The 27020-nt window shown below is 37.5% G+C and overlaps 1 protein-coding gene across 3 annotated transcripts in view; it reads left to right on the forward strand.

The window, feature by feature from the left end:
* arhgap36 (Rho GTPase activating protein 36) overlaps window positions 1-27020 on the forward strand; it is a 125961-nt gene that overhangs the window by 52761 nt on the left and 46180 nt on the right. For 2 of the 3 annotated variants that reach the window (XM_041779679.1, XM_041779680.1), the window contains one exon: window positions 19261-19417. In XM_041779679.1, the coding sequence (XP_041635613.1) occupies window positions 19261-19417 (157 nt within the window). Of the gene's footprint in view, window positions 1-3067; window positions 3180-19260; window positions 19418-27020 lie in introns of those variants that run through there. The other variant, XM_041779681.1, reaches the window with a different exon arrangement.

Genomic DNA, 27020 nt, shown 5'->3' on the forward strand with positions numbered 1-27020 from the left:
TGAAAAAATGCTGCTTTAAATGTCATTTGAGCTTACCGCTCTTTTTGCACATGGGATTAATGGGAAACATGAACCTGCTGACCCTTCGGAGGATTGTTTGGATTTGGTGGGACGGATTTAACTTTCTCGTGCTATTTGTCAGCTAAAATTCAGATTGAGGCTCAGAGAAGAGAAATCCAGCTCATTTGGCTCTAACAGCTTTTAAAGAGTCGAAGTAGTAGAACATTCTTTGTGAGGAAGTGGATGAAGCTCCAACAGTAGAGCTTGTTCTAAGCCGTCCCATTTCTCTTATCTGAAATTCTTTTTACTTTAACATGATTTGCCCTCGTACTTTAGTCTTTCCCCCCTCTTGTCTTCTCTTTCTTCCCCTCTCTCAGCGTCTTTGTCTCTCTCCCGTCTGTCCTTTTTATAGAACTTTTATCCCATCTTTTAATCCTCCTTCCACTCACACTCTCTTCTCCCTCGTTACCTCTTGTTCCCTTTCCCCTTCTTCACCTCCTTCCCTTAATTCTTTACCTCTTATTCCCTCCTTCACTTTTAAAGTTTGCTTTACCTTTCTGTGGTCCTTGTTAAATTTTCCTGTCTCCTCTCTGCTTCCCTTCCTGCCTCCTTTCCTCCTTCTCTTTCCTTCTCTCCCTGATATGCCTCCTTGCCTTGTCACAAAAGTATTATTCTGTTTTTTTTCCCGATTTCTTCCGCTTAATGTTCATTTCTTTAAATATTTACTTGTCCCTGTTTCCCTATTTTCTCTTCTTTTCCCTGCTTTTTATTCTGTACCATCTTCTCTTTGTGTTCCCGTACTTCCTACAGAGCTGTATTTCTGCCCTTCCGTGAGCCATGCATCAAGCAGGAACAGCACATGCTCCTTCCTTTCCTGTGCCTACAAGGAAAGTCTGAGGCAGGGAGGGAAGTGGTAAAAATATAGATCAGAGCAGGCCTCAATGACAACTGAAGGGACTGATCGAGTCAGAGGAAGAATAAAGGAGGAGCTGGGGTGGAGGAGGGTTGCAAAAAGCAGCTTACAGCAAAGCCAGGCTAAAGCAGTTAAAATATGGTAGCATGACTGGGATTGGCCAATACTGTGCTTAGAGCCAGCTGGTTTGCTGACTTAAAGTCCAACATCCAAACAAAATTCCAAAAATCAAACTTCAAAGAATTTCCCTCAAATATCTGTTTAAAGTACCTGATAAAAAAGTGCCACAAAATGTCTTCAAATATTCCCAAATGTTTTAAGAAAACTTTATCATAAAAAGTCACAAATTCCCGCCAATTTACAAATATGTTCTCCAAAATACTTTAAAATTCCGATTTCCCCATTTCCTGGAAACATCCAAACAAATTTCCCAAATATCAGTGAAAATGAAAATAAAGAAAATCAAAGCCAATTTCCCCCAAAACATCCAATGAAACCCCTCAAAAATATATAAACATATCCCCAGACAGTTTGCAAAATTTCTTAAAATTTTCAATTCAATTTCTGAAATTTTAAAAATGACCAAAATGTGTCCCTTAAAACTTGCCACTACATTTCTTCAAATGTTCCCCAAATGTGTCAACGAAACTTTTTCATGGAGCCTAAACATGTTAAGAAAATTATCCCACAAAATCCTTGTAAATTCATGAAAATTTTAAGCAAGTTCCCCTTAATTTTTTTTTCAAATTCCTCCAAAATTCCAAATACATTCCCCAAAATTCTGTAGAAATGAATTCTGTTAAAAAATCCCAGAAATCCCCCAAACAGATTTACCAGATTTACATGGAAGTATCAGAAAGAAATTCCCCAAAACTTCCCATATTTTACAGATTCCAAAATTTCCCCAAAAAACACTCAGAAATTTCCATAAAAATACCTTAAAAAATTCAAGCAGGCTCCCAAAAAATGTACTATCAAATTCCACAAAATCTACAAATACATTCCCCAAAATGCAACAAAAATGATAGAAAATTCCCCTAATTTCCCCTTAAAATTCAAAAGAATTTCTCAAATGTAAAAAAAAAAAATCCCCCTTTTCCCCAAAATTTTTAATGCAAATACTGCAAAGTTTCTAAGCAAATTCCCAGACATTTTCAGGAAAACTCCTGAAAGTTTCAAGCATTTCCCTTAAAATTCATATATAGATAATAATAAATTATAAAATTCCCACAAATTACAAATATATTCCCCAAAATGAAATAGGATTACAGGAAATTCCCCAAAATGACCAGAATCCTTTCCAAAAGCTCCAAATAAATTTACCGAGATTTCCAAGGAAAATAAGTCAAAGCAAACTTCCCCCAAAAGCCAAATAAAAATCTCAAAAATATACAAATTATCCCCAAAATTACGATGAAATACATAAAAAATTTCTGAGCAAAGGCATGAAAATTTTAAAGCAAGTTCATCAAAAAAAATGTTTTATCAAATTCCCATAGATCTACTAATACATCCCCCAAAATGTGTACAACTACAGAAAACTACCCTCGTTTCCCCCAGCATCGGAATAAATGTATCAAATTCCCATGTAATTTTTTTTTTTTTTTTTTTTTTCAAATTTTAAAAAGACATCCCTAAAATTTGTATGACAGTAACTTGAACTTTCCAAACATATTCATTAAAATTTTCTTGAAATTCCTGCACATTTCATCGCAAATTCTCCAAACATTTCTGGCAAATTGCCCCGTGGACATTCTGGACAACTGTCCCAAAAATTCTAATGTTGTAGAGAAGTCCTTTTGCTTTAACATCTTTACTTTTCTTATTCATTCCTTCTCTTTTCTGTCCTTTCTCGCCTCCTTGTTTCCTCCAGTTTCCCCCTCTTACTCTCCTTTTCTCAATGTTTCTCCCTTCCTGTCTTCTCTTACCTTCTCTACTTCCTTATTTCCTTTCCCCCTCTCTTTTCCTCCCTCCTCCCTCCCTTTCCTTCACGCTTTTTTGTGTTTATGTTCTCAGCTCTTAAAAGTGCAGTCAGTGTGCGCCGCTCCTCCTCCTCTTAATCTAACTCACTTCTCAGCCCTCCCTCCTCTCTCTCTCTCTCTCTCTCCTTCTCTCTCGCCCTCTTGCTCCTTCACCTCAGAGCGTGTGGTCGCCTCATTCAGCTCAGAAGTCTTAGTGCCTCTGAACAGTCTGGATAAGGAGCGTTTAGAGGTCTTACAGGACTTAAAGAGAGGATTTTAATTCAAAGTGAGACGCCCCACTACAGGTACTGACTCTGTTTCTGTGTGGTTTTATGCATCAAGTGCACCCTGACTTCTAGGAACCTGTCTGATGTTTGACTGTCTGACTTATACCTCTATCTTATCACTCTTCTTTTCTGGTATAATGTTTACATGTGAAGGATCTGTCTTCAATGATGTGTGTTTGTGGTCATTTAGTCTTCTGCAGACCAGGCTTATTACACCATGTAGTGGGCATAAACTCATATCTGTATGTTTAGAAACTGCTGAGGCGGGAGTTTGAGTTACAAAAGAGGTGATGAGTAAGTTTTGCATGCTCACATTCAGGTGTCTCCTGTAGATCTTCAGGTTTGGCTGAAAAAAAGAGGCTTTGACATATTTTGTTCACTCATTAGATTTGCCTTTAACTAAACTGGAAAGGTCCCTTATATTAGTCTTTGCCCAGAGCCTTCAAATTGCTAAAACTACCCTTGACCGTGTGTGTTTATGTGATTGCATTGTGAAGGTGTCAGTTGCCTTTATTTATGACAAAAGGTGCAAAATCCCACTGCATCTGATGCCATAGTTTTAGAATGAATTTGTCTCATATCCAAAACATATGCTCTAGAATTAGAGATGAATAAACTGTAAAAAATGACTGCTGTCCAATGCTCAGAAGTCACTGTGACAATGTAGTTAATGCCATGAAACAGGAAGTTGTTTTGAAGGTTTTGGCATACTTGTACAGTGTGAAATATTTAGCCTAGTAGTGTTTAGCAGAAAAAGAAAATGTTTTAAAAAAGCAACATAATATTTTGAAATCAGACTGTTTAAATTCATGTTTGAATCACCCGAAAATATCTATCTGTTATACTAACTTAGAAAAAACCTTCTATTCTAACTTGCAAAGTAGATGCCAAGCAGTTAACGCCATGAAACAGGAAGTTGTTTTTGAAGCTTTTAACATACTTCTATGGACACAAAATTTGTTTTATTTTCACTAACTTAGAGTATGTTATTTATTCTAACCTTGTAAAGCAGATGCCAACAATTAACGCCACGAAACAGGAAGTTGTTTTTGAAGGATTTATTGGGTGTTCTGACTTATATTTTCATGTTGGAAGTTTAATTTTGCCAGATATTTGTTTATTTCATTATTTTATGTTTCTTAATGTATAGTTATTCTTGGAAATCTGGGCCAGGATTTTCAATTGTAATGAAGCATTCCTGGTTAGATAAATAAAAATTAAATGCACAGAAAAACATTAGATATCTGCAGATTTTGTTACAGATATTTTCAACCTGTCTTTGTAGTACCACTTGTTCGTTTTTTAATAAGCAGTGATATCTGATAGAATCCACCTGTTGTTAGTAGTCCCTCCTCTTGAAATGCCACTGGATCATGTCTTAAAGTCTGCATGTTGCTGGTTTTTCCTCAGATGTGGTCTAATACTCTCACTTTGGGCTTCCTCTGCCAAATTAAAAGTCTTCTCTGAATCAGCAGTTAGATCTCACTTAGCCTTAAAGTGATGTAACACAAGAGATAAAGCATGACTTCTGACATCACTGCAGAGCACATAACACACTGATAGGCTGACATTTATCAGTAGGGCCAGTGTTGGTCAATACCATTACTAAACTGTACACGGGGTTGTGATTTTCACCATGTTGAGTCCTCTATTTGAAGTCTGAGCTGAACTGACCTATCATGTATCAGCAGGCTTTGGTGTATTCAGGTTAAGCCTTCTGTGTTGTCAACAATAAGTAGCAACTTTGTCCAGGTTCACAAACCAGCCCCCACCTATTTATTTGTCTCTGTAAACACATATCTGCATCAAAGTAAAGCTAACGATACATTTTCAATCAAATATTTGAATGCAAGCCACAAATCTGCCTGTAAGACCAATCAGCGGTTAGATTCCCTCCCTATCGATCAGAAAGGTTCGAACACACTGCCATTCAAGACAACGTGACTTTTAAAAGTTGTTTCCTCTGCCTCTTAAGGAGAAACCTGAAAACACTTGACTTTTGACAATTTTGCACCATGTTGTCACAAGCAGCAAATTTCAGTGTTGAAAAATGAGCCAAAGCTGAAGTGGAAAGGAAACAAAAATGGAATTTGAAATTGAGAAGTTGGTCTATGTTTAAATCAGTATTAGATAAGGTGGATATAAAAAAGATATTTTATTTCTAATAATCTAGAATAAGTCTTGCATTCATACATAAGTAGGGTCCCCTCCACAGATTCCAACAACTGGTATTAGTAAAGAAATGTGTTCTAGATCATACAAAACTGCCACTATACTAAACCTAAATCCGAGCTAATTGCTACACCAGCGGCAGCCATTGCTAGCAGCCTCCAGTACAACATAACCCGCCAGTAACTACTGCCTCATTGTCCTCAGTTGATGATGATTGGCCAGGTCCGTTGTCAGACCTGGCACAATCATTTCGGATAAAAGTGGATTACAAAAATCAAACATATGTTTTTGAAACTTTGAGACTGTAATTGTCTTTTTTATATCCAGTAATTCCTTAAAATATGCTATTTTATTTGTGAAACTTTTTCAACATTTAGTAGATACATACACCAGATAAAAGCTACATGACTCCTGGTGGCTCTTTGTGGTTAAATGGAGGTGAGCAGTAATAGTCAGCTCACTGATTCTGCCTTTGAAATACTTGGAATTTCTACTTAAGAATAAGAATAATCATATATCAAGTTAGCCATCATCTGTTGGGTTGTGTGTGAAGTTTGGGGTCTGTTCAGGTAAACAAAGACCTTCAAAAAAAACCTCTCTGTTTTATGGCATTAACTGCATCAAATAAGAAAAATCATATCTTAATTAGATATTCCCCTTGGGTTATGTGTGAAGTTTGGTGTCTGTACAAGTAAATTAAACCTTTCAAAAACAACTTCCTGTTTCATGGCGTTAACTGCCTTGAACAAGAAAAATCATATCTTAATTAGATATTCCCCTTGGGTTATGTGTGAAGTTTGGTGTCTGTACAAGTAAATTAAACCTTTCAAAAACAACTTCTTTTTTCATGGCGTTAGCTACATTGAACAAGAAAAATCATATCTTAATTAGATATTCCCCTTGGGTTATGTGTGAAGTTTGGTGTCTGTCCAAGGATGTTAAGACCCTCCAAAACAACTTCCTGTTTCATGGCGTTAACTGCATTAAACAAGAAAAATGATATCTTAATTAGATATTCCCCTTAGGTTGCGTGTGAAGTTTGGTGTCTGTCCAAGGATGTTAAGATCCTCTAAAACAACTTCCTGTTTCATGGCATTACCTGCATCACCGTAGTAAACTGTGGGCTTTAGACATCAGTGTGGCAATGGTGTTGGGATGTTCAAGCCCAACTTTATGACCATCTGGTAAACCTTATAAGAATGAGAAGTTATGATCCAGAAAAAGTAACTTCCTGTTATCAGCAGGGGGCACTGTGACTATTGAACATGCAAAATCTCTATATGAATGTGTTCAGTCTGGTACTGTTTTCATATCTGTGAAGTTTGGTGATAACTGACCCAGACAAAACAGAGTTATACAGTAATATTATTTTTCACAAAGAGCCAAGACTTGTCATCCAACTTTGGGGTCATGTTGCAGCCCTGCCCTATGGCAAAAACTCAAGCTTTTAATAAATTTAGATCTCCAACTTGTTTTGTCTCAACAAAATTCTGGAGTCATTTAGATAAAATTCCTGGCTTCCTTTTATACAAATGTGACACTTGCAATTTGGCACAAAAAAAAGCCCAAATTAGCCTATTAACTCACCTTCTGTACATTTTTCATTAAAACAATAATAGACTTTTTTCTTCATCTGGACATTTTGCATATGTGTACAAATTGTCATGCATGTAGCTCAAACCTATGCAAGGGGCTGCATCTTAGTGACTCCTACGAGGAGTTCTGTCCTGGTGATGCAGACATAATGTTGATTTTCAGACAGCTGGGGTGTGCACTGGATCCCAAAAACTCTCTAATATGTGTTTTTGTATGTTGTGACATCCCAGTGTAGTCAGCTCTGACACAGTACGTCCACTGTGTTGACGTAAGACGTGTCTCTGTGTCTTTAAACCACTGTGGAGCCAATAACAGCTTCCTGTCTGTTTACATGCGAACATCTTGAGTGTCTGAGAGTGAGTCAGTGTTTGTTTATGAGCATGTTTGACGCTGTGACTATCCCTGCATACTAAATCACCGCAGCCTCTGCTGTTGTGTTCTCTGAGAGCATCATAATGAGCATGGCTGCTGCTCCTGATTAATCTGATGTAAACACGATGTGGAGCAGAATAATGTGAAGATAATGTTCTTTCATTAGAGGTGATCATGGAGCTGCTGCAGGAATACAGCACATCATTTATGGGTTTATACACTTGAAATGAGGGTGAAACAAAATAAATGAGCTTTAATATTCATAGAGAGAACAAAAAAGCTTTAGATTTAGCACTTTAAGTTCTCCTTTTTTATCTCTGAGATGAATTCATGCATTATAAATGCACCAGCCTCACTCATTGGTGCATATTTAGACAATTACATAACACTGTGAGACTCCTGGGTCGTTACACATGGTAGAACTGAAGGATAAAGCAGAATCAGGTCGTTGTTTATGCTCCACCGATTTATTTTTCTCCTAAGAAGAGGCGACTGTGAACTTATTGTACATAACTGATGAAGCAGTGAGGCCTTAAGGCTGCATGAGGAGCCGTATTAAAGTGGGAGAACATACTGTACAGTATACACAGTATATAATGAACAGAGAACTCTGTTTGACTTCCTGCCAGGAAATTTAGAGAAGATGGCTTATCTGTGACTTTCTAGAAGATATGGAGGATTTGATGCAGAACTGCAAACATATGGAAAGCTGTTTAAGCTGGTTTCACATTAGAGGCCTATGCAGGCCTGGATCTGAGAACATTAGATCCCAAAGTCTGGTTCATTTGTTCAATGTGAGCACAAACATAATGTAAGCACTGATTCTTCTCGACGAGGTAGATTCATGTAGACTTGAGCACAGTCCAGAGGAAATGCAACCACACTCAGTACAGGGTAGATGTGATCAGGCCAGGATTGCTATTAGTTGTGCAAAATTTAAATGTCAGTTTTAGAGTTTTTACAGTTTTCTTTGCAAGCTGCATGTTGGTGTCTCGCCATTAAACAGGAAGTTCATAAATTTCTCATATTCACCATTCTATATGAACTTCCTGTTTAATGGTGAAACATCCAAATGGTTGCCATCACTATCAGCCAGTGCTCAAATTGTTATTTGTAGTTCCTGACATGACACATAATCCTGTCTTTATCTCTTTTCAATATGGAAAAGAGATGCAACTGAAATGGTTCTGTTGTCCCTAAAACCACCTATGCTCATAAAAGGGAAAACTTCTTTAAAGGGATCAAAAACTGACATCCAAAAAAACATAAGCAAAAATAATCCAGGTCAACTCATGATTCCTGGATTCCTGTTTCATGGCGTTAACTGCATCGCCAAAGTGACCTTTCAGCTTTGTATGTGGCAATAGTGAGGGGATGTTCCAAACAAATTTTGTGTTTGATCACGTAAAGCTTGTTGGAATAAGATATTATAATCTGGAAAAAGTGACTTCCTGTTAACAGCAGCAGGCACTGTTTGGTGATGAGTATTATGTTTTTGGCACAATGCCAAGACTTGTCATCCAACTTTGGGGCCAGATTACCACCCTGTCCAAAAAAAAACCCTCCAGATTTTAAAAACTTTAGATTTCCAACTTGTCTTTAATGAGCAACAGAATTCTGGTGTCAATCAGATAAAATCCCTGATGTCCTTAGGTTCAAATGTGACACCTTTGATTTGGCTTAAAAATGCTAAAAAATTTGTTGTTTAAGCTTTGATCACTCACTTCCTGTACACTTTTCACCATTACAATGTGCAGGAGAGGTAAGAGAGACTTTTTGTTTGTCAGGACATGAAATCAATATTGATGTGTTATTCATCACTTCCTCCTTTGACTCTAGTTGTCATGCCAGATAAAATGTCTCCACAGTGATGAAAATGTCCGGTTATTATGTAATATCAGAGGCAGCAATTATAATGTTCCAGTAATTCAAGGATTATAAACAACCTCATCACCTTCTGATGATTAATGGGGGAGAGCAATCTCATTAATCTCTGTCTCATTAATGCTGTTTTACAGAGAAGTGAGGTCAGGATAAAAGGCTGAGGTTAATGATGAAAAGCACCAACAGGAGCACCCATGGGAGATACAAATATGTGTGATTACATTTAAATCTGCCCGCTGGAGAGGTGAAGGAGGAAAAGACAGACAGAGAGAGGAGGGGAGTCCAGGTGAATTTGGGTTGGAAGGAGAAAAAAACAAGTTTAAAGATGCTGTTAGCCATCAGAGCATATTTAAAAGCAAGACAATGTTTAAGAGGACGTAATGACCCCAAGAATATTAGGATGCAGTTTAAGTCCACATCAGGTAAAAGCAGCATTATAAGAATAAACATCAGTGGATTAACCTGAACGTTTTAACTAGTGCTGCTTTGTACAGTTTGTCTCTGATTGTAATTACCCCTCCTGGAAACTTCTTTTGATTTTGCCTCACTGAAACACATCTGCATGTTGTTATTTATTATGATTCATGCCTTAGACTGTGACTCCTTTTTCACCTGCGTTATCAGGATATTACTCCATGATGAGTGGTCCAAAGTCTTTTTAAACCAGAACCTCTGAAAGGCCTCTTGGGGCTGTTTTAAAGCCCAATCTAAAGGTAATTTGATTGTTTGAGGATGATCCCAGTTGTGTAGTTCACAATGATGATGGCAGATTTACTGCTCATATTCTGTTTTAATATTAGAAACAATACATCCTGACGTAAAATACCCACACAAAGGCTGGTTTTTCTGTCTGTGGCAGCCATTGTTTTCAGTTGAATCAATCACAAATGTAATTAGACAAGGACCATTTAAAAAAAAAAAGATTTAATAAAGTGTATCTGTAAAGATTGGCTAGTCTGATTTCACCTTTATCTCAGGGTTTGTTGAAAAAATCTTATCTATCATGTCTACTATTGGCCTCAGCATCCTTCATGTTTTCAGTAGAATTAGAAAAGTTATTGAGTGCTTTTTAAATGTTTGAAAAGTTCATTTCTGACTTATATTGGTTTATATTTGTATGTGCTTCTCTATTTATGTGTGGATTGTTGTTGTTTTCTGTTGCTTTTTACTGTGTTCTATTGGAGATGTAGTTCAAAGTATGCAGCTCTGTAATCTTAGACTAACTTGCCCATATGATGTATAAAAATATAATGTATTGTATCAAATCGTAATGTAATTTATCATAAAGTGATGTAATGCACATAAACTTTGGTCATCATATTATGGTGTAATGATGATAGGACATACATATCGTCATTATACGTTACTTTACGTCACAATGGGTTACGGAATAAAACATTATGAAACATTATGTTATGTTATGTTAACTTACCTACATTACGCTATGTCACGTTATGTTATGATATGTCACATTACGGTTGTATCATAACATTATGTTGTAACATAATGTTATGAGAAGAAACATTAGATATATCATCATGATACGATACATTACAATACATTACTTTACGATATGTGGCGATAGGTTATGACACGTTACGATACGTTATGATAAGAAAGGACACATTCCGATATATTTATTTATGTACGTTATGCTGCGTCATGTTTTGTTACAATCTATTACTATCTGTTACATTGTGTTACATTATGTCCAAAACTTCACATTACGTTATGATATGTAATGTAGCCGTTACATTATGTTAACTTACCTATGTCACGTTATAATTGATTGTAATGATCAGTTACATTATGATGTAACGTAATGTCATGAGAGGAAAAATGACATACATGGTCATGATACATAACATTATGTTACATTATGATACATTACAATACATTATGATACTTTACATTACAATATATGATGATACATTACCATATGTTATGATAGTTACAATACATTACAACACATTACAATGCATTTATTTATGAGTGGGATGCTGTGTCATGTTATGTCACGGTCTGTTACATAATGTTATATTATGTTCATCACCTCACATTACGTTATGATATTAATGTAACCTTGAGAATGCGTATAAAGAAATGTATTGTTCGTATCATGGCATAACATAATGCTATGAGAGAATGCACTGAATATTTCATCATGATGTGATATTTTATGATACTGTACAATACTTTGTTACTTTGTGTAACACTACATTAGGATCTGTTACAAAATGTTACAGTACATTGTGAAACATTATGATATGTTTCATGTACGTTCTGCTACATCCCATTGTGATCAATCACATCACGTCACTTTATGTTATGTTACATTATATTACATTATGTTACAATACAGTTGTTACCTTGAGTACAGTAAAGTATCGTTATGTAATGTAACATATCAAATCATGTCAGATTGTATCAGTATTTATCATGATAAATTGGATTTTTATTGTTGTAGTTTTGTAAGTGCCACATCATATTGTATGACATTGTATCATATTGAACAGTTGTCATGTAGTTTATAGCAGTGGTTCTCAACTGGGTGAGTCACTGGACCCACTATCAACTCCCTAAGGAGAGTAGCGATCCAGATTTTGGGGAATTTTTTGGTCAATCTGATGTATTTGATAAAGAATAGTACAGCTTTGGCCTAAGACAGTACAAAAAGTGTAACAAAAACAATGAAATAGGATAAATACGCACGTTTTATGGAGTTTCATACACAATTTGGTGCAATTTTTTTCCCAGGCCCATATCCGCGACCCACTGAAAAGGGCTTTGTGACCACTTTTGGGTCCCAACCCACCAGTTGAGAACCACTGGTTTATAGTATACCATCATCTCGTATCAAATTGTATTGCACTGATTTTAAGTAAACACAAGATAATTATGCCCTACAAAATGGATACGTGCTCAGACTAAAGATACCTAAATGCATTTGACCCTTTACTCTTGGCCTCTGTAAGTCAACTGTACAGACTGATGGGCAGCAGAAAGCCAGAACTTCACCAGGATTGTAAAATGGGAACCCTCCTTTTCTGGTGTTTCATTCAGTTAGTCCACAACAACAACAACTTGACAAAATTGGCTAACAATGTGTTGAATTGATTATAATCCAGAATGTGATTAATCTCTGTGACACATAGTGATTGCAGTGAACTTTCTTGAATTTTACTGGATTTGTCTTTGAAGTTTATAATCAGGCCTTTGGTAAAACCTCCCAAAAATCTAATCTGCCTTGGATTAGATATTAGTTGTTGTCTCTTATGCAACAAGGTCTGTGTGTTTGGATTAAGAGGTGTGTTCCAGCCCAGCTTTGTTTTGGTTCTTTGTACTCCTCTTCCTGTATGTTTTGTTCACCATGTGGCTTGAATTGTCTCTATTTCCTGCCATTGACTAGAGCTACAATTGGACAGAAAAGACTAAGAAGAGAATAGAAACCTGTGGTTCAATCAGTGAATTAGCTTTCTTAAACATCTCTTCAAGTCTCCTGGCTCTGACTTTAGGGGGGACGTGCAGTATGAACATAACATTTATTCTCTAGTTAAGGCCCAAAAGAACTTCTAAAGGCCGAGTTTGGTTTCCTTGATTTAATAAGTTCCAAATGATTATGTTGCTAAAGCCACATGTTGAGTTTTCAGTCTGAGAAAAATCTGATAAAATGAAGTCACATTCATGTATTTACATCATTTCTGCGGCTTCATTTGAGATTTTCAAAATATTTCCAGTACAAAAGACTGGAACATCCTCATACAAGTAAAGTCTTCCCGTTATATAGTCACATTTTTACATTTTATGATGAATTTAAGTGCACCAAAAGAGAAAATATACTCCATTATGTATAGGTTTACTTTCTTCAAACAGCCTGTCCATAGGTCAGGACACTTATCCTAAATGTCAGCTCTACTCCTGGCATTTGAATCATCCAACCAACGTTCCCATTGTGTTGTCTTTGAGTGAAATCTGTTTTTCTTTGGGGATATGTATGTCACCCGTTTTGAGGCCTCACAAACCTCTGTGGATGGCTCTGATCCAGTTACAACCACAGCATGATCGTCTGGTTACGTTTAGCATTAAGGCCAGAGCAATTTTCCTCAATCATGCTGTGCAGTGTGGGCTGAGGACGGCGAGATTATAGTCATAAGTAAACCTACACATAAACATACAGATGAAGGGCGTACAGAGTCGGGAAGTTACTATAAATCACTATGAAAGGTCAGTGGATTTCAGTCAGGATGCTTTACAGACTGAGATAAAGCTGATAACAGGCGTTAAGCTGTTTGTAGGATTTTTCTGCTGGTAGTGCTCTGATATTTAAAATCTTTCACATTCAGATAAGTTCATGGCTGTGTAAACAATGCACTCATTTTCTGTTTTGAAATAATCCGTTTGTTGTTTAATTCTGGTTTTGATCTGGGAAAACCTTGTTGGAATAAAAAATCATAATCTAAGAGCCCCGATAGAAGGCCTTCAGAAGCAACTTCCTGTTTCTTGGTGTTACCTGCATTGCCATGGCCAAGTTTGAGGGAGATCTGGGAAATCTTGTAGGAATAACAAATCATGATCCAGAAAGAGGATTGAAGGCTGTCAAAAATAACTTCCTGTGTCTTGGCACGAACTGCACTGCGCTGACCAATTTTGAGGGAGATCTGGTAGATCTTGTAGAAATAAAAAATCATAATCCAGAAAGAAGATTGAACACCATCAAAAGCAACTTCCTGTTTCTTGGCATTGACTACATTACCATAACAAATGTAATGGGAGATCTGGTAGATCTTGTAGGAATAAGAAATCATGATCCAGAAAGAGGATTGAAGGCTTTCAAAAGCAACTTCCTGTTTCTTGGTGTTAACTGCATTGCCATAACCACTTTAGTGGGAGATCTAGGAGCTCTTGTAGGAATAAGAAATCATGATCCGGAAAGAGGATTGAAGGCCTTCATAAGCAACTTCCTGTTTCTAGGCATTGACTGCATTGCCATAACCAATTTTTGAGGGAGATCTCAGAGATCTTGTAGGAATTAAAAAAAAAAGATCCAGAAAGAGGATTGAAGGTCTTCAAAAACAACTCCCTGTTTCTTGGCATTACCTGCATTGCCCTGACCAATTTTTAGGGAGATCTGGGAAACTTTGAGAAATCATAACCCAGAAAAGTGACTTCCTGTTGGCAGAAGGGGGCCCTGTGTCAACTGTATGTGCAGATTTCCAATATGAATGTGTTCAATCTGGTACTCTTACATCATTTGTGAAATTTGGTGATTAATCAAAGCAAAACTGCTTTTTGGCACAGCACCAAGAGCCATTTGAGAATTTTGGGGCCAGATTGCATGCCCACCTGATGGCAGAAACTCAAGCTTTTAATAATTTTGGATCTCTAAATTGTCAAGAATAAGCAGAAACATTCTGAATTCAATCAGATCAAATCCCTGAGATCTATTTATTCAAATGTGACCCCTAAGATTTGGTGCTTAAACACCCCAAAATTGTCCTTTAACTTTTGCTAACTTACTTTCTGCACATTTTTCACCACAACAATTTTAGACTTTTTTGGTTGTTCAAACATGATACATGTGTCCAGCAATTTTCATAGATATAAGTCAAACCTATGCTGTCTTTTTTTTTTTTTTTTACCATTTCCAGGGGTCTTTCAAGGGTTAACTCCTTCACGAGAGTTTGTCTGATCTGGCTAAATTTTGGTTTACAGCTAGAAGAACCTTAAGGACGAAATTTTGTTCTGCTCTTGTACAAATGTCAAAGTACTTGTCCATGGTGAGCTTTCAAATTAGCATATTTTTCAAGAAACAGGAAGTAGTTTAGAACTCCACTTTGCATCGTCCAATCTGACTAGGCCATTATAAACTGCCTGACATGAGTCAATCTGGTATTGACACTATGTGATCAATACCAGAGTCTTGATAGGGTCCTTGCTTCGAGGTCTGGGCTCAGACCACAATGAAAACATCCATAAAAGCCTGCAGGCTGGAATGTGTTAACGCACAGCCAGTGACTTTAATCAGCTTTTCATTTTGATTGGAACTGAGAGTTTTAGGGCCTGTATTCCTGAAGACACATATTTTTCTTGCGATTTAAGCCACAATTTTTCAATACAAGACCAACACAGTTGGGCGTTTTTAGCACTTAGTGTTCTAAAGGCTAAAACTAACTGACAAATGTGGACCACTTCACGGATCAAACAAAACCCAGAATGATATCAATTTTGTCAACTACAATAGCGTATTTTTTCTAAAGACAAACAAACCAGCAATTCCCAGCCATCATGTTCTCTCCTCATCATGTTTCAGGGGTCTGTTAGTTATTAGAGGTTCAATCAAAGGATAAAATCCCACATGGTTGCTTTTAAAACACTGTTTGAGGCACAAAAATACAAAGCCATCTAATATCTGAAATGTCACACTGAAATACTCAGGAATTCTTCAAATGTAGTCAAAAATATGCTATCATCTTAGCTGAGACTGGAATAAAACACAACCATATGAAAGAGTGGATGAGAAAGTAAATATTTAGATGCATTTGTGCTGAATTCCTCTAACTTGTACCTCAGTTCATTCTAAGGCTTTCCAAACACAAATACCAAACATGCCTGTTTTAAAGGCACATTTTTGTGTGATGGGTGAAGTGGTGGAGAAACATGGACCTTCAGATCTTTTGTGTTCGTCTGGTTCTTGTTAACCCGAGGACGCTGAATCCCTCCATCAAACGTTCTGCCTGAACTCTCTCACTCCATCACTGAGGCTCAGATTCTCTTTTAACATCCCTCATCCTGGTTCTCATTAAACTCTCCATCTATCAGGATCCTTGTTACTGAGGTGTCAATAAGTGGTACAAGAGTTATGTAAAGCAATTAAATGTTACCTCAGTGAAAGCTGAGCTTAGTCTGGAAAATGCTTTTTATACATGGGTTTATTTTCAGCTTTTGTGGCTTTATTACAGAGATGGGATGGTGGGTAGAATTTGAAAAGAGCCTGTAAACACGGGGGATGCACAGACATAACAACCGCCCCAGCCTGCAGAGCAATGTCATACTTCCACTTGTGCCTTGAGTCAGGAACTTCTTTGAAGTTGACTAAAAGTTTTGAGCCTTCAGACACTTAAAAGCGTAATGTAAGAGATTCTTGCACTGAAATGTCTATATTCAATTCCTCGTCTGACCACAGAACAGTTTTCCATGTTGCCTCAGCCCATGTTAAATGAGCTTTGGCTTAGATTGATCAACCTAATCAGTTGCAAAATGCTCCTCAAGCTGTTTTCCATTAGTACCACTTACTTTTCCAGCCTTTTGTTGCCCCGTCCCTACTTTTTTGTGCTGTGTTGCTCTTCAGTGCAGGTCTACAAGGAATTTAAATTCTTCCTTAGACTATGTGCTCATCTCAAAGCCCTTGGCCAAAACGATGACATTGTGTATCCTCAGATAAACCGTGTTTAGTTGTCGTTCATAACACAAAGATCTCTGAAAAGAACCCAGATCACTGCAGAACAAATATTGTGCTGAGCCAGCAATTTATTCTCCCAAACACTGAGGTCTGCAGCTAAGCCTTTAAAAGCATCTCCACTCTGAAGACCGATGTCTCCACTCAGATGTTTATTACAACAACAAAATATTTTCTGAGTTAAAGTGTAAAACATCTCGTTCAGACCATAGGAGAAAGTTTACACAACTGCTACCCATCCACGGGGATTATTTAAAAATGCTGCACTGTACTAACAATAGTTATGTTCTGTTTATTTGTAGTCTTGTTGCGTAGCAGCAGTTAAGTCTGTGATAGATGGACTTCACAAGACCTCAGGGCCCTGCGGTAAAAAATGGAGCCTGAGAGAGTTAGAGTACAGGACAGTGGAGGATGGATGCCGATCCTTTAGACATATAAGCAATAACATACTGAACAAATAGACAACTACAAGTACGGGAAGTGGTTGAATATTAACATACTTTCATTTGATGTGCAGCCCAATTTTCTGATAAAATCAGAATTTGATGGCTTTTTAGAATTATTGAATGGCCATGTTTGGTTAAAAATAGCATCAGGACAACAAATCAGATGTTCTCAATGTGGCTATAGCTGCTTAATATGGATGCTGTTTGTCATACATACAGTTTATCTTCTGATCATTCCTTCTTGCTGTTTAAATTCATGCCCTAGCTTTGGCAAAGCTCATCTTTTTCTTTAAGATGCTGTTACAATATATGATTGATTTCCTTTTTCCCCTTTTAAAATAAATGTCTTTTTTAACCCAAAAAGGAGTAAAGAAACCTTATTTCAAAACAGTGTAAAAATAAAAAAAACTTAGTATAAAAAAAAGTCATTCTTCTTATCTGGGCCACTTACAGATACTTTATTTAACACTAATTAGACACGCTTTCTTACATTTGATTATGTCTTTCAGCATTTTCTCAAAACAAACCTTTTAAAGTGCAAAGATTGATCAATGAATAAAGAGTGTGCAAAAAGAAAATGGTTAATGCAAATGTGCAGACAGAAAAAGGCAAATGTGCAATATTGAAATTCAGTGGTGCATCACTAAAGGGAAACTTGCAGTGATAAATGGAGAGAGCTTTAATAAAAGAGGTTTCAATGATAGAGGACAAATGTGAAATCTGAAGAGGCATATGTGCAATGAAAGAAATCATATGATCAATAATGGCAAATTTGCAAACATTAAAGGCAAATTTGCAAGAATGAAAGGCAAATGTGCAATACTAACCAGCAAATGTTCAATACGTGTAGACACAGGTACAGCAATGAAGGGAAATGTGCAACATTCAAAGGAGAAAACCTAAAAGGACATGTGCATGGATAATGCAGAGAGTATTAGTAAAAAAGATGACAACGCAAAGTTGCAATGATAAAGGACAAATGTGCAATAGTAAGCAGCAAACGCTCAACACTTAAAGGCAAGTATGCCACACTGACAGGTATTTGTTGAGTTTTTCACAAATAAATGTAAAGTGTGCTGATAAAAAACATCCCAATATGCAATAATAAGAGGCAAATATGAAATATGGAATAGCAAATTTACAAATGCAAATGTGATAAAGGCCAAATGTGCAGCAAGAAGATCACGGGCAAATCTGCAATAAAACAGGCTAATGTGCAAGAGAAGAATGAAAATGTGCAACAAAAGAAAATGTGCAATACCGAAAGGTAAATTTGCAAGAATTATAGGCAAATGTGCAATACTAACTAGAAGGGTTCAGAACTAAGAAATAAGTGTGCAATAATGAAGGGAAATGTGAAGCATTGAAAGACATATTTGTGTGCAAATAACAGCCCAAATTTGAGCAATATTAAAAAGCAAATGTGCAATACTAACCAGCAAATGTTCAATGCTTAAAGACAGTTAAGTATACCATAATGAAGGTAAATGTGCAACACACTGAAAGGCATTTATTGAGCTTTTCAAAGATAACTATAAATTGCACTGATAAAAACATCCCAATATGCAACGATAAGAGGCAAAATTTGCAATATAAAAAGTAAAATTACAAATTTACTAATGCAAATGTGAATAAGCGAGCTAAATGTGCAGTAAAAAGACTGCAGGCACATCTGCAACAATACAGACTAATGTGCAACGGAATAAAGCAAATGTGCAACAAAGGAAAATGTGCAGCACTGAAAGGCAAATTTGCAAGAATTGAGGGCAAATGAGCAATCCTAACTAGAAACTGTTCAGCACTTAAAAAATAAGTGTGCAATAATGAAGGGAAATGTGCAACATTGAAAGACAAATTTACAAATGCAAATGTGCAAAAACAAGCCAGATTTAAGCACTATTAAATGGTAAATGTGCAATGATATATGCTAATGTGCAACAGGTTGATGCAAATGTGCAATAAGGGAAAATGTGTATTATTGAAAAGCACATATGTTAGAATAAAAACAAATGCATAATATTAAGCAAATGTTTAATAATCAAAGACAAAATAGACTTTAAAGACCCACATCAATGGTAAAAAAAAACAGAAAAATTGTACCTTACATTGACGTGCTTGTTCTCTGTCCTTGTGAAGATCTTTCCTGACCTCTTCCCTTACCTCTTCTCTGCAGGGCGACCACACGTGGGCAACCATGTTGGGTCAGAGTGTGCGGCTACAGCCGGTGCCCATCCAGAGCCTCTCTGAACTGGAGCGAGCCCGCTTACAGGAAGTGGCTTTGTACCATTTAGAAGAGAGGGACCTGGACTTCAAGATCAGCATCCCAAAGGGTAAAACATCCATCCATTTATCCACTACCTTCACAGCTTATCCAGGTGTTAGCACTGATTTACTTCTTTATTCTTACCTTTATTTAACAGAGAGGTTCAATATTTGTTAAGCAGTTTTAAGCTGCTATCTTTGATGCCAGTTCTGGTATATTTCAAGATTTTTAATGAGCACTACACCATACTGATATTAATCTTCACAACCCAGTCAAGGCCTCCTGTTAAACCATGAAAAGAATTCCTTAAGTTGGGGTCAAAATGCAAACAAATCCTTGTGAAGTGGCTCTAAGATTGTGGAGAATGACGGATTATGACCACGAGGCCTCCATAGCTGCATTTCCGTCCCACTCCCAGTGGTTTGTCTGGATGAAGGAGGCGACTGGCTGCCTGGATGTTAAAGAACTAAAGTTATGATGACATTTAAACAAGATGTTAGAGGCTGGAGTCTCAAAGTTGGGCTGCTCTTGAGTGTTAGTGTTCGGAGCCATAACAGAGTGTCAGTGAATGTGAGGAATGAGCTCAAAGAGGAAGACGATGAGGTTGTGCTCGGTCAGATCCTGAGCTCGTGGGTTAGCCATTCCAGCTGTCAGAGAGATAAGTGAGGGCAAAGGATAAAGCATGATTTGTGGAGTTATTTTGCTCCATATCTTAAAGACTGTTGACTTGATTTTGAGCTCAGTTTACAGCTTCATCATGTTTTTATCTTTGCTGGTTTCGGGGTTCCTTTAAAACAAATATGAAGAGAGGTTGTGGTGGTGTGGGGCTCGAAAAGCTCAAAACTGTCAGTAAATGCTTTTCAGTGTGAGCAAACACGATGTTTGGATTCTAAGGTGAACTAAATGATTGTTTATTGGTTATGGGATGTGTAATTGGAAGCCAAAAATGCCCTTCCTTCCAGCCTGGATGCTATCCTGTAAAATCACAGATTTGGTATTTCCTTATCCTTCTTTCCAATTACACCAATTAAAAGTGAATGTCTGGAAAGGCTGTTTCTTTCTTATAATTACAGACGTCTGCTGTGATTTAGATAAGACGACTCTTAAAATGAGGTTTTCTCTGTTTAAAAAATGTTAAATGATTATTCCAAACCATTTGCAATGTGATTGTAGCTTCAAGATGAAATTTCCAACAAATTTCTTCCCCGTCTTTGCCAAGGGCGTGATCTCTCTTGGGGTTGGGAGGGAAAAATGTCTTAAAGACTTCTCCAGAAACCTGTTCTCCTTCAAAAAAAGATTTTTAAAATATTGTTTATCCTTCTTTGTTGAAACTACCCTCTTACTGATAAGACGAAGACAAGACAGGACAAGATGTCAAAGACCTTATCTAATAAGTCCGGGCACACGTCACTTTCTGATTTCTTATTTTCTGCATATTTGTCACACTTAAATGTTTCAGATCATCAAATGAATTTTCATAATAGATGATGATAACCCAAGTAAACACAAATTGCATTGTTTTTCATGAAGATTTCATTTATTAAGGGCAAAAAGCCAACCAAACCTACCTGGCCCTTTATGGAAAAAAGTCATTGCCTAACCCCAATAACTGGTTGTTCCACGCTTGGAGGCAACAACTGCAAGCAAACATGTCTGATAACTGGAAATGAGTCTTTCACATCGCTATGAAGGAGTTTTGGCCAACTCTTCTTTGCAGAATTGTTTTTATTTAGTCACAGTGGAAGGTTTTCTAGCAGAAACGGCCACTGACTAGGCCACTGGTGGACTTGTCTGTGTGTTTCAGATCATTGTCCTAACCCAAGAGCTTTGAGATTAAGGTACTGAACTGATGGCTGGACAATCCTCATCAGTGTTTTCTGGTAGAGAGCAGAATCCATGGTTGACCATGTTTGACTGATGGTTTGATGGTCTTTTATGAAATGCTGTGTTGGTTTTAAGAGGATCTGGCTGCAGATCTCTATGGTGGGAGGACCTCCACCGTGGGGCAGAAAGTGACATTTTTACCAAAGCCAGAACCAGAATGACTCACTGAATGGTGTGTATTTTCTGCTTGCTGTCAGAGGTTACAGTAAAATGGCTACTTTTTTACAACAGCAGAATTTTATACATGAAAATCAAAACTGCAGAGGGAGAAAACCCAAAGAAGGTTAGGGTTAGGCACCTGAACCCTAAAGGTTAGGGTAAGGGGGAGGGGATAACATTAACCCCTTAAAGCAGTGATCCTCAACGTGTGGCTCTGGAGCCACATGTGGCTCTTTTATGATTATTTGTGGCTCTTTGTGTCTTAATTTTAAATATGACACTTTTCCCCCACTTTTGCCCTTTTTCACAATTTTCATCACTTTTTGCCCATTTAAGCTACTCTTTGCCATTCAATACCCCATTTTTCGTTATTTTTTCCCCCATTTTTGCGACTTATTTTTGACACTTTTTCCCCATTTTTGCTTTACCATTTTTTTTCCCACTTTTTTTCCGAATAAGCTACATTTTGCCTTTAAATACCCCATTTTTTCCTATTTTTTGCCCTTTTTTGCAAATTCTTTTTGACACTTTTTCCCCATTTTGCCACTTTTATCCCATTTTTGCCTTCTTTTTTTACCGTTTTTGCCACTTTTTGTCAAAATGAGCTACATTTTGCCATTAAATACCACTTGTTTTCTCTTTTCCCAAATTTTTTCCTCTTCTTTTTGCCACTTTTTTGCCCATTTTTGTCCTTTTTTCACCATTTTTTTTGCCGCTTCTTGCCCATTTCAGCTACCTTTGGCCATTAAATACCCCATTTTTTTCAACCCATTTTTGCCTCTTCCTTTTGCCATTTTTTTTTGCCCTTTTTCACCATTTTTGCTGCATTTGCCCACTTAAGCTACCTTTTGCCATTACATACCACTTGTCTCCTATTTTTTTGCCCATTTTGCCAATCTTGACTGCTTTTTGCCCACTTTAGTCAATTTTCACTCATTTTTCTGCCACATTTTTGCCACTTTTGAACCATTTTTTGCCACCTGTAACTTTTTTGTTATTTTCACCCACTTTTGCCACTTTTCACCACTTAGACTGTGGCTCTTGCAAAAGTATTTTTCAACAGTTTGGCTCTTTGGTTGAGCGGGGTTGAGTAACAGTGCCTTAAAGCCTGGTAACTCAAATGATAGCCAGCATTTTTTTTTTTTTTTCATATTTAGGAACTGAGATGTTTATTTTACTTTCTGCTGACAAAAAAAGCCACAATATTTCATATACATATGTTTTTTGTATGACATTTGACAGGCAGTTGGCAATGGTTAATCCATTGGAGGGCATTTTTATCACTTTTCTGATTATATTCAAATTTTTTTTAGTAACCTATTGATCATGTTGATTAGATAACCGTTTTGTAAACGTGTGTATCAAATATGACACAACAGGCTTTAACAGGTTAAAAATAACACACCACAAATTAACAAACTCCAAAGAGGGTTAGTGTTAGGCACTCAAATCCTAAAGGTTAGGGTTAGAGGGAGGGGGATACAGATGAGCCCAAAACACCCCACCATAGAAGTCTGCAGCCAGGTTACTCTCGTTAGTTTAACGCCATACGTAACGAGACACACACCTTCCAGAAAGTTCAGCTTTTGCCTCTTCAGTCCACAGAATATTTTCCCAAAAGTCTCGGGGATCATTGAGATGTTTTTGGCAAATATCTGTGTATTTCTTTTGGTTAGCCGGGGTTTTGGCCTTGGAACTCTCCCATGGGTGCCATTTTTGTCCAGTCTCTTTCTGATTCATGAAACATGAACACTAACCTCAACTGAGTCAAGCGAGCCCTGCAGGTCTTGGACTGGACTAGTCATGGATGTGCTCTTGGAGTAATTTTGGTAGGCCAGCTACTCCTTGAAAGGTTCACCACTGTTCCAAGTTTTCTCCATTTGTGGATAATGGCTCTCACTATGATTTGCTGGAGTCCCAGTTTCTCATCTGTTCATGACTTTCTTTTGAAACCAGCCCAGCCCACTTGGAGTCTTTCTGGTCCTGTACCTAGGAAGTTGGATTAAATGAAAGCGTTAATAACAAACATTTAACATTTGTTTGCATAGAAACTTGACCATTCAGGTTTGACATTTAAGTCGGTTATAAGAAAGTGAAATTCAGTTTGATTGAGCCTCATTGTTGATTGGAGATTATGTGTAAACTGGTCTGATTGAATCAGCAGTCTGGTCGGAGCTGAGCCGGTCAAAGGCTAATAACCCTGAGAAAGAACAACGGTACAGGAGAGAGCAGGGAGTCGGAGAAAAGAAGCTTACACAGCGAGCAGTCTCACCAGAGAACCACCTATAGTACTCACATTAACACAGGCGCTCTGCATCAGCTGTTTGTTTCTCAGCAGTGACCCCGGCGATCCGTCCGGCTCCAAACACAGAAAACCTCCCAGTCTGCAGCCGAGGAGGTGTTTGAGAGATTTACAGCTGATTGGTTAAAAGACGCTGCTTCATTGGCGGACTGCGGCATCAGGGAGAGGAATGCATGTGCAAGTAAACACCAGAAGAAGAAGAGTGTGGAGGAATTTGCTGCTGGTGTGAGCTAGAAAATAGAATATGGATTCCAAAAAAGTTGGGACACTCTTGGAATTAGGACCTAGAATTTAAAAATTTCAAACATGTTTGCGACTACGATGTGGATTTGGAGTGGTAACTTAATCATGTTGGTCAATATGATCTGACTTTTTGCTTTCACATTGACATTAAAGAGTTTTTTGTGATTCTGTCAGTTTGATTAATCTTTCTAAGATTAGGACTCAGGGGAATTCTGTGAATTTGTCTTCTAATGAAGGAAGACATGTTTCTGTTTGGTTCTCCCATATTTCTCAGGGCAGCAGACATCCTGTGAGACTCCACTCATCCCTGTCCTCCTTCACTTTTGGGAAGCCTTCCTGTGTTTTATCTTTAGCCTTCAGTTATCTTCTTTTAAATCTATGGGATGAATGTATAGCCTTTTCCCATCACACAAGAGTTCAAGCACACAGGGAGATCCATGGGAAAGTTTTGGAAGTTTTATATAAAATGTCATATAACCCAGGGAAAATCGAGGATTTAGTTCTATGAACAAGCTGAACGAGAGAAAAACATCCCACATGTTCTCTGTGGAACAGGCTGTACTCGTCGCATGTGATCACTAATTAGAAAAAGAGCCCAGATTCACTTTTTGAAGTTTTTGTAAGCACTAGTTACACTTAGCAAAACAATGCCTGAAACCCATGTCAACCTGGTTTAAGAGGGAGGAAGTGGAGCTTGTAAAAGACAATAATAAACACAGTTTCCACTGGGATGGACGCTGCTAGAAGATGAGGCCACACAGAACCATCATGAATGTTCTAACAGCATATGGTCAATAATGGCTAATTTGCAAGAATTAAAGGCAAATATGCAATACTTATAGACACAGGAGGAAATCGGGGCATGTGTGTGGATAAATGCAGAGAGTAGAATTTTATAAAAATATGAAAATGCAAAATTGCAACAATAAAGTACAAATGTGAAATGTAGAGACTTATGTGAAACAAAAGAAAGAATATAGTCAATAAAGGCAAATGTGCAATACTAATCAGGAAATGTTCAGCGCTTTAAGACAAGTATGCCATAATGAAGGCAAATGTGCAACACTGAGAGACATTTTTTGAGCTTTTCAAATATGAACCCTATATGCAACAATTAGAGGCAAATATGCAGTTTATTTATTTAGATAGTTTTTACAAATTTACAGATGCAAATGTGAAATAGCAAGCCAACAGTGCAGTTAGAAGATAACAGGCACATCTGCAATAATACAGGCTAATGTGCAAAAGAATGAAGCAAATGTGCAACACTGAAAGGCAAATTTGCAAGAATTGAGGACCAATGTGCAATACTTACTAAAAAATGTTCCGCACTTACAAAATAAGTGTGCATTAATGAAGGGAAATGTGCAACATCGAAAGACATATTTATGTACGAATAACAGGCCAAATTTGAGCAATATTCAAAGGCAAATGCGCAATTCTAACCAGCAGACGTTCAACACTTAAAGACAAGTATGCCACATTGAACGCAAATGTGCAACAGTGAAAGGCATTTATTGAGTTTTTCAAAGGTAAATGTAAATTGCATTGATAGAAACATCCCAGTATACAACAATAAGAGGCAAATATGCAATATCAATAGGAAAGTTTTGGAAGTTTTATATAAAATTTCAAATAACCAGAGGAAAATCGAGGATTTAGTTCCTGTGAACAAGCTGAACGAGAAAAAAACATCCTGCATTCTCTGTGGAACAGGCTGTACTCGTCACATGTGTTCACTAATAAGAATAGGAGCCCAGATTCACTTTTTGAAGTTTTTGTAAACACTAGTTACACTTAGCAAAACAATGCCTGAAACCCATGTCAACCTGGTTTAAGAGGGAGGAAGTGGAGCTTGTAAAAGACAATAATAAACACAGTTTCCACTGGGATGGAAGCTTCTAGAAGATGAGGCCACACAGGACCATCATGAATGTTATAAAAGCAATGCTGATATACACGAGTTCAAGTTAGTGTTAACCTTACTTCTTAGGGAATGAGATTCCCAGGAGTATTACCAAATCTAAGTTTTTCCAGGATGAAGGATAGCCTTTATCTTTTCCTTAAGCATCTATAAATAAAGCCTAGCTTTGCAGGAAACAGTAGTCATACGCCCAGTCGTGATCAGCTGATGGTCAGCTGATCCAAAGTGCTGCTGGCAAAGCTTAACCTCCTCCACCCCAGCTACCTCCTTTATAGCGTAGACCTTGTTGCACCCTCATATTCAGATTCTGGGTGGATTTATTGCTTTTGAACTAATGCCCTGGGAAGTCAAAGCATGCTGCTCGACTAACCCAGGGAGCATCTTTTAAGCAGTTTTTCTCTGCCAAGTAAAACTGTATATCCTTTTCGCATTAATATGGTTAAAAGTATGATGAATCAGAATCCACAACCCTAAAACCCTCCTGTCTTTCTCTGAAACAAAGCTTTCTGTCAGTAAGTGTGGGAATATTCGTCCTCTGTGTCACCCCGGGGTAAAATCTCCTCGGTCCACAAAGTCGGTCATGGTCTTGGTATGACCTCCTGCCGTGCTCCCTCCGTCTCTGGAGCTTCTTTTATAACACTTCTGTTTCTCTTTCCATCCAAACAGATCCCTTTTCATCCCATCTTACCCCTTCTTCTCTTATAATCTTTTTTTTTCTCTTTTCCCTCGGACAGATTTGGAACCCATGCCAATAATCATGCCAAACTTCATGTGTGTTTTCATACCTGTGTGTCAGAGTGTGTAGTTTTATTGGAGAGGTCTGGTAAATTCTTCCTTGAATGTGTTAGTACTAGTGAGACAGATCTGCTCTTATTTGGTGATTTAGAAAAGTTCATTCTCATGCCCCGTTCTCTGGAAGCCTCCACTTCAGGGACTCCAAACTAACTCTCTCTTTTCCTCTGATCTTCTCTTCTTTATTTGCTTCTCTTTCCTTGCTTTTTCTTCCCTCACTTCTAAAGGAGCCTTCTTTTTCCAGTGTTCACACTAAACATGAAACAAGCAGCTGAAAATAATCATTCTTCAGCAGACATGCCAAAACATTTCTGGTTCCTGCTCCTTAAAGTCAGAAAGCCATGCTTTACTTATAACTGTATGTTA

This window comes from Cheilinus undulatus, linkage group 22 (assembly GCF_018320785.1).
Source record: "Cheilinus undulatus linkage group 22, ASM1832078v1, whole genome shotgun sequence".
NCBI lineage: Eukaryota > Metazoa > Chordata > Actinopteri > Labriformes > Labridae > Cheilinus > Cheilinus undulatus.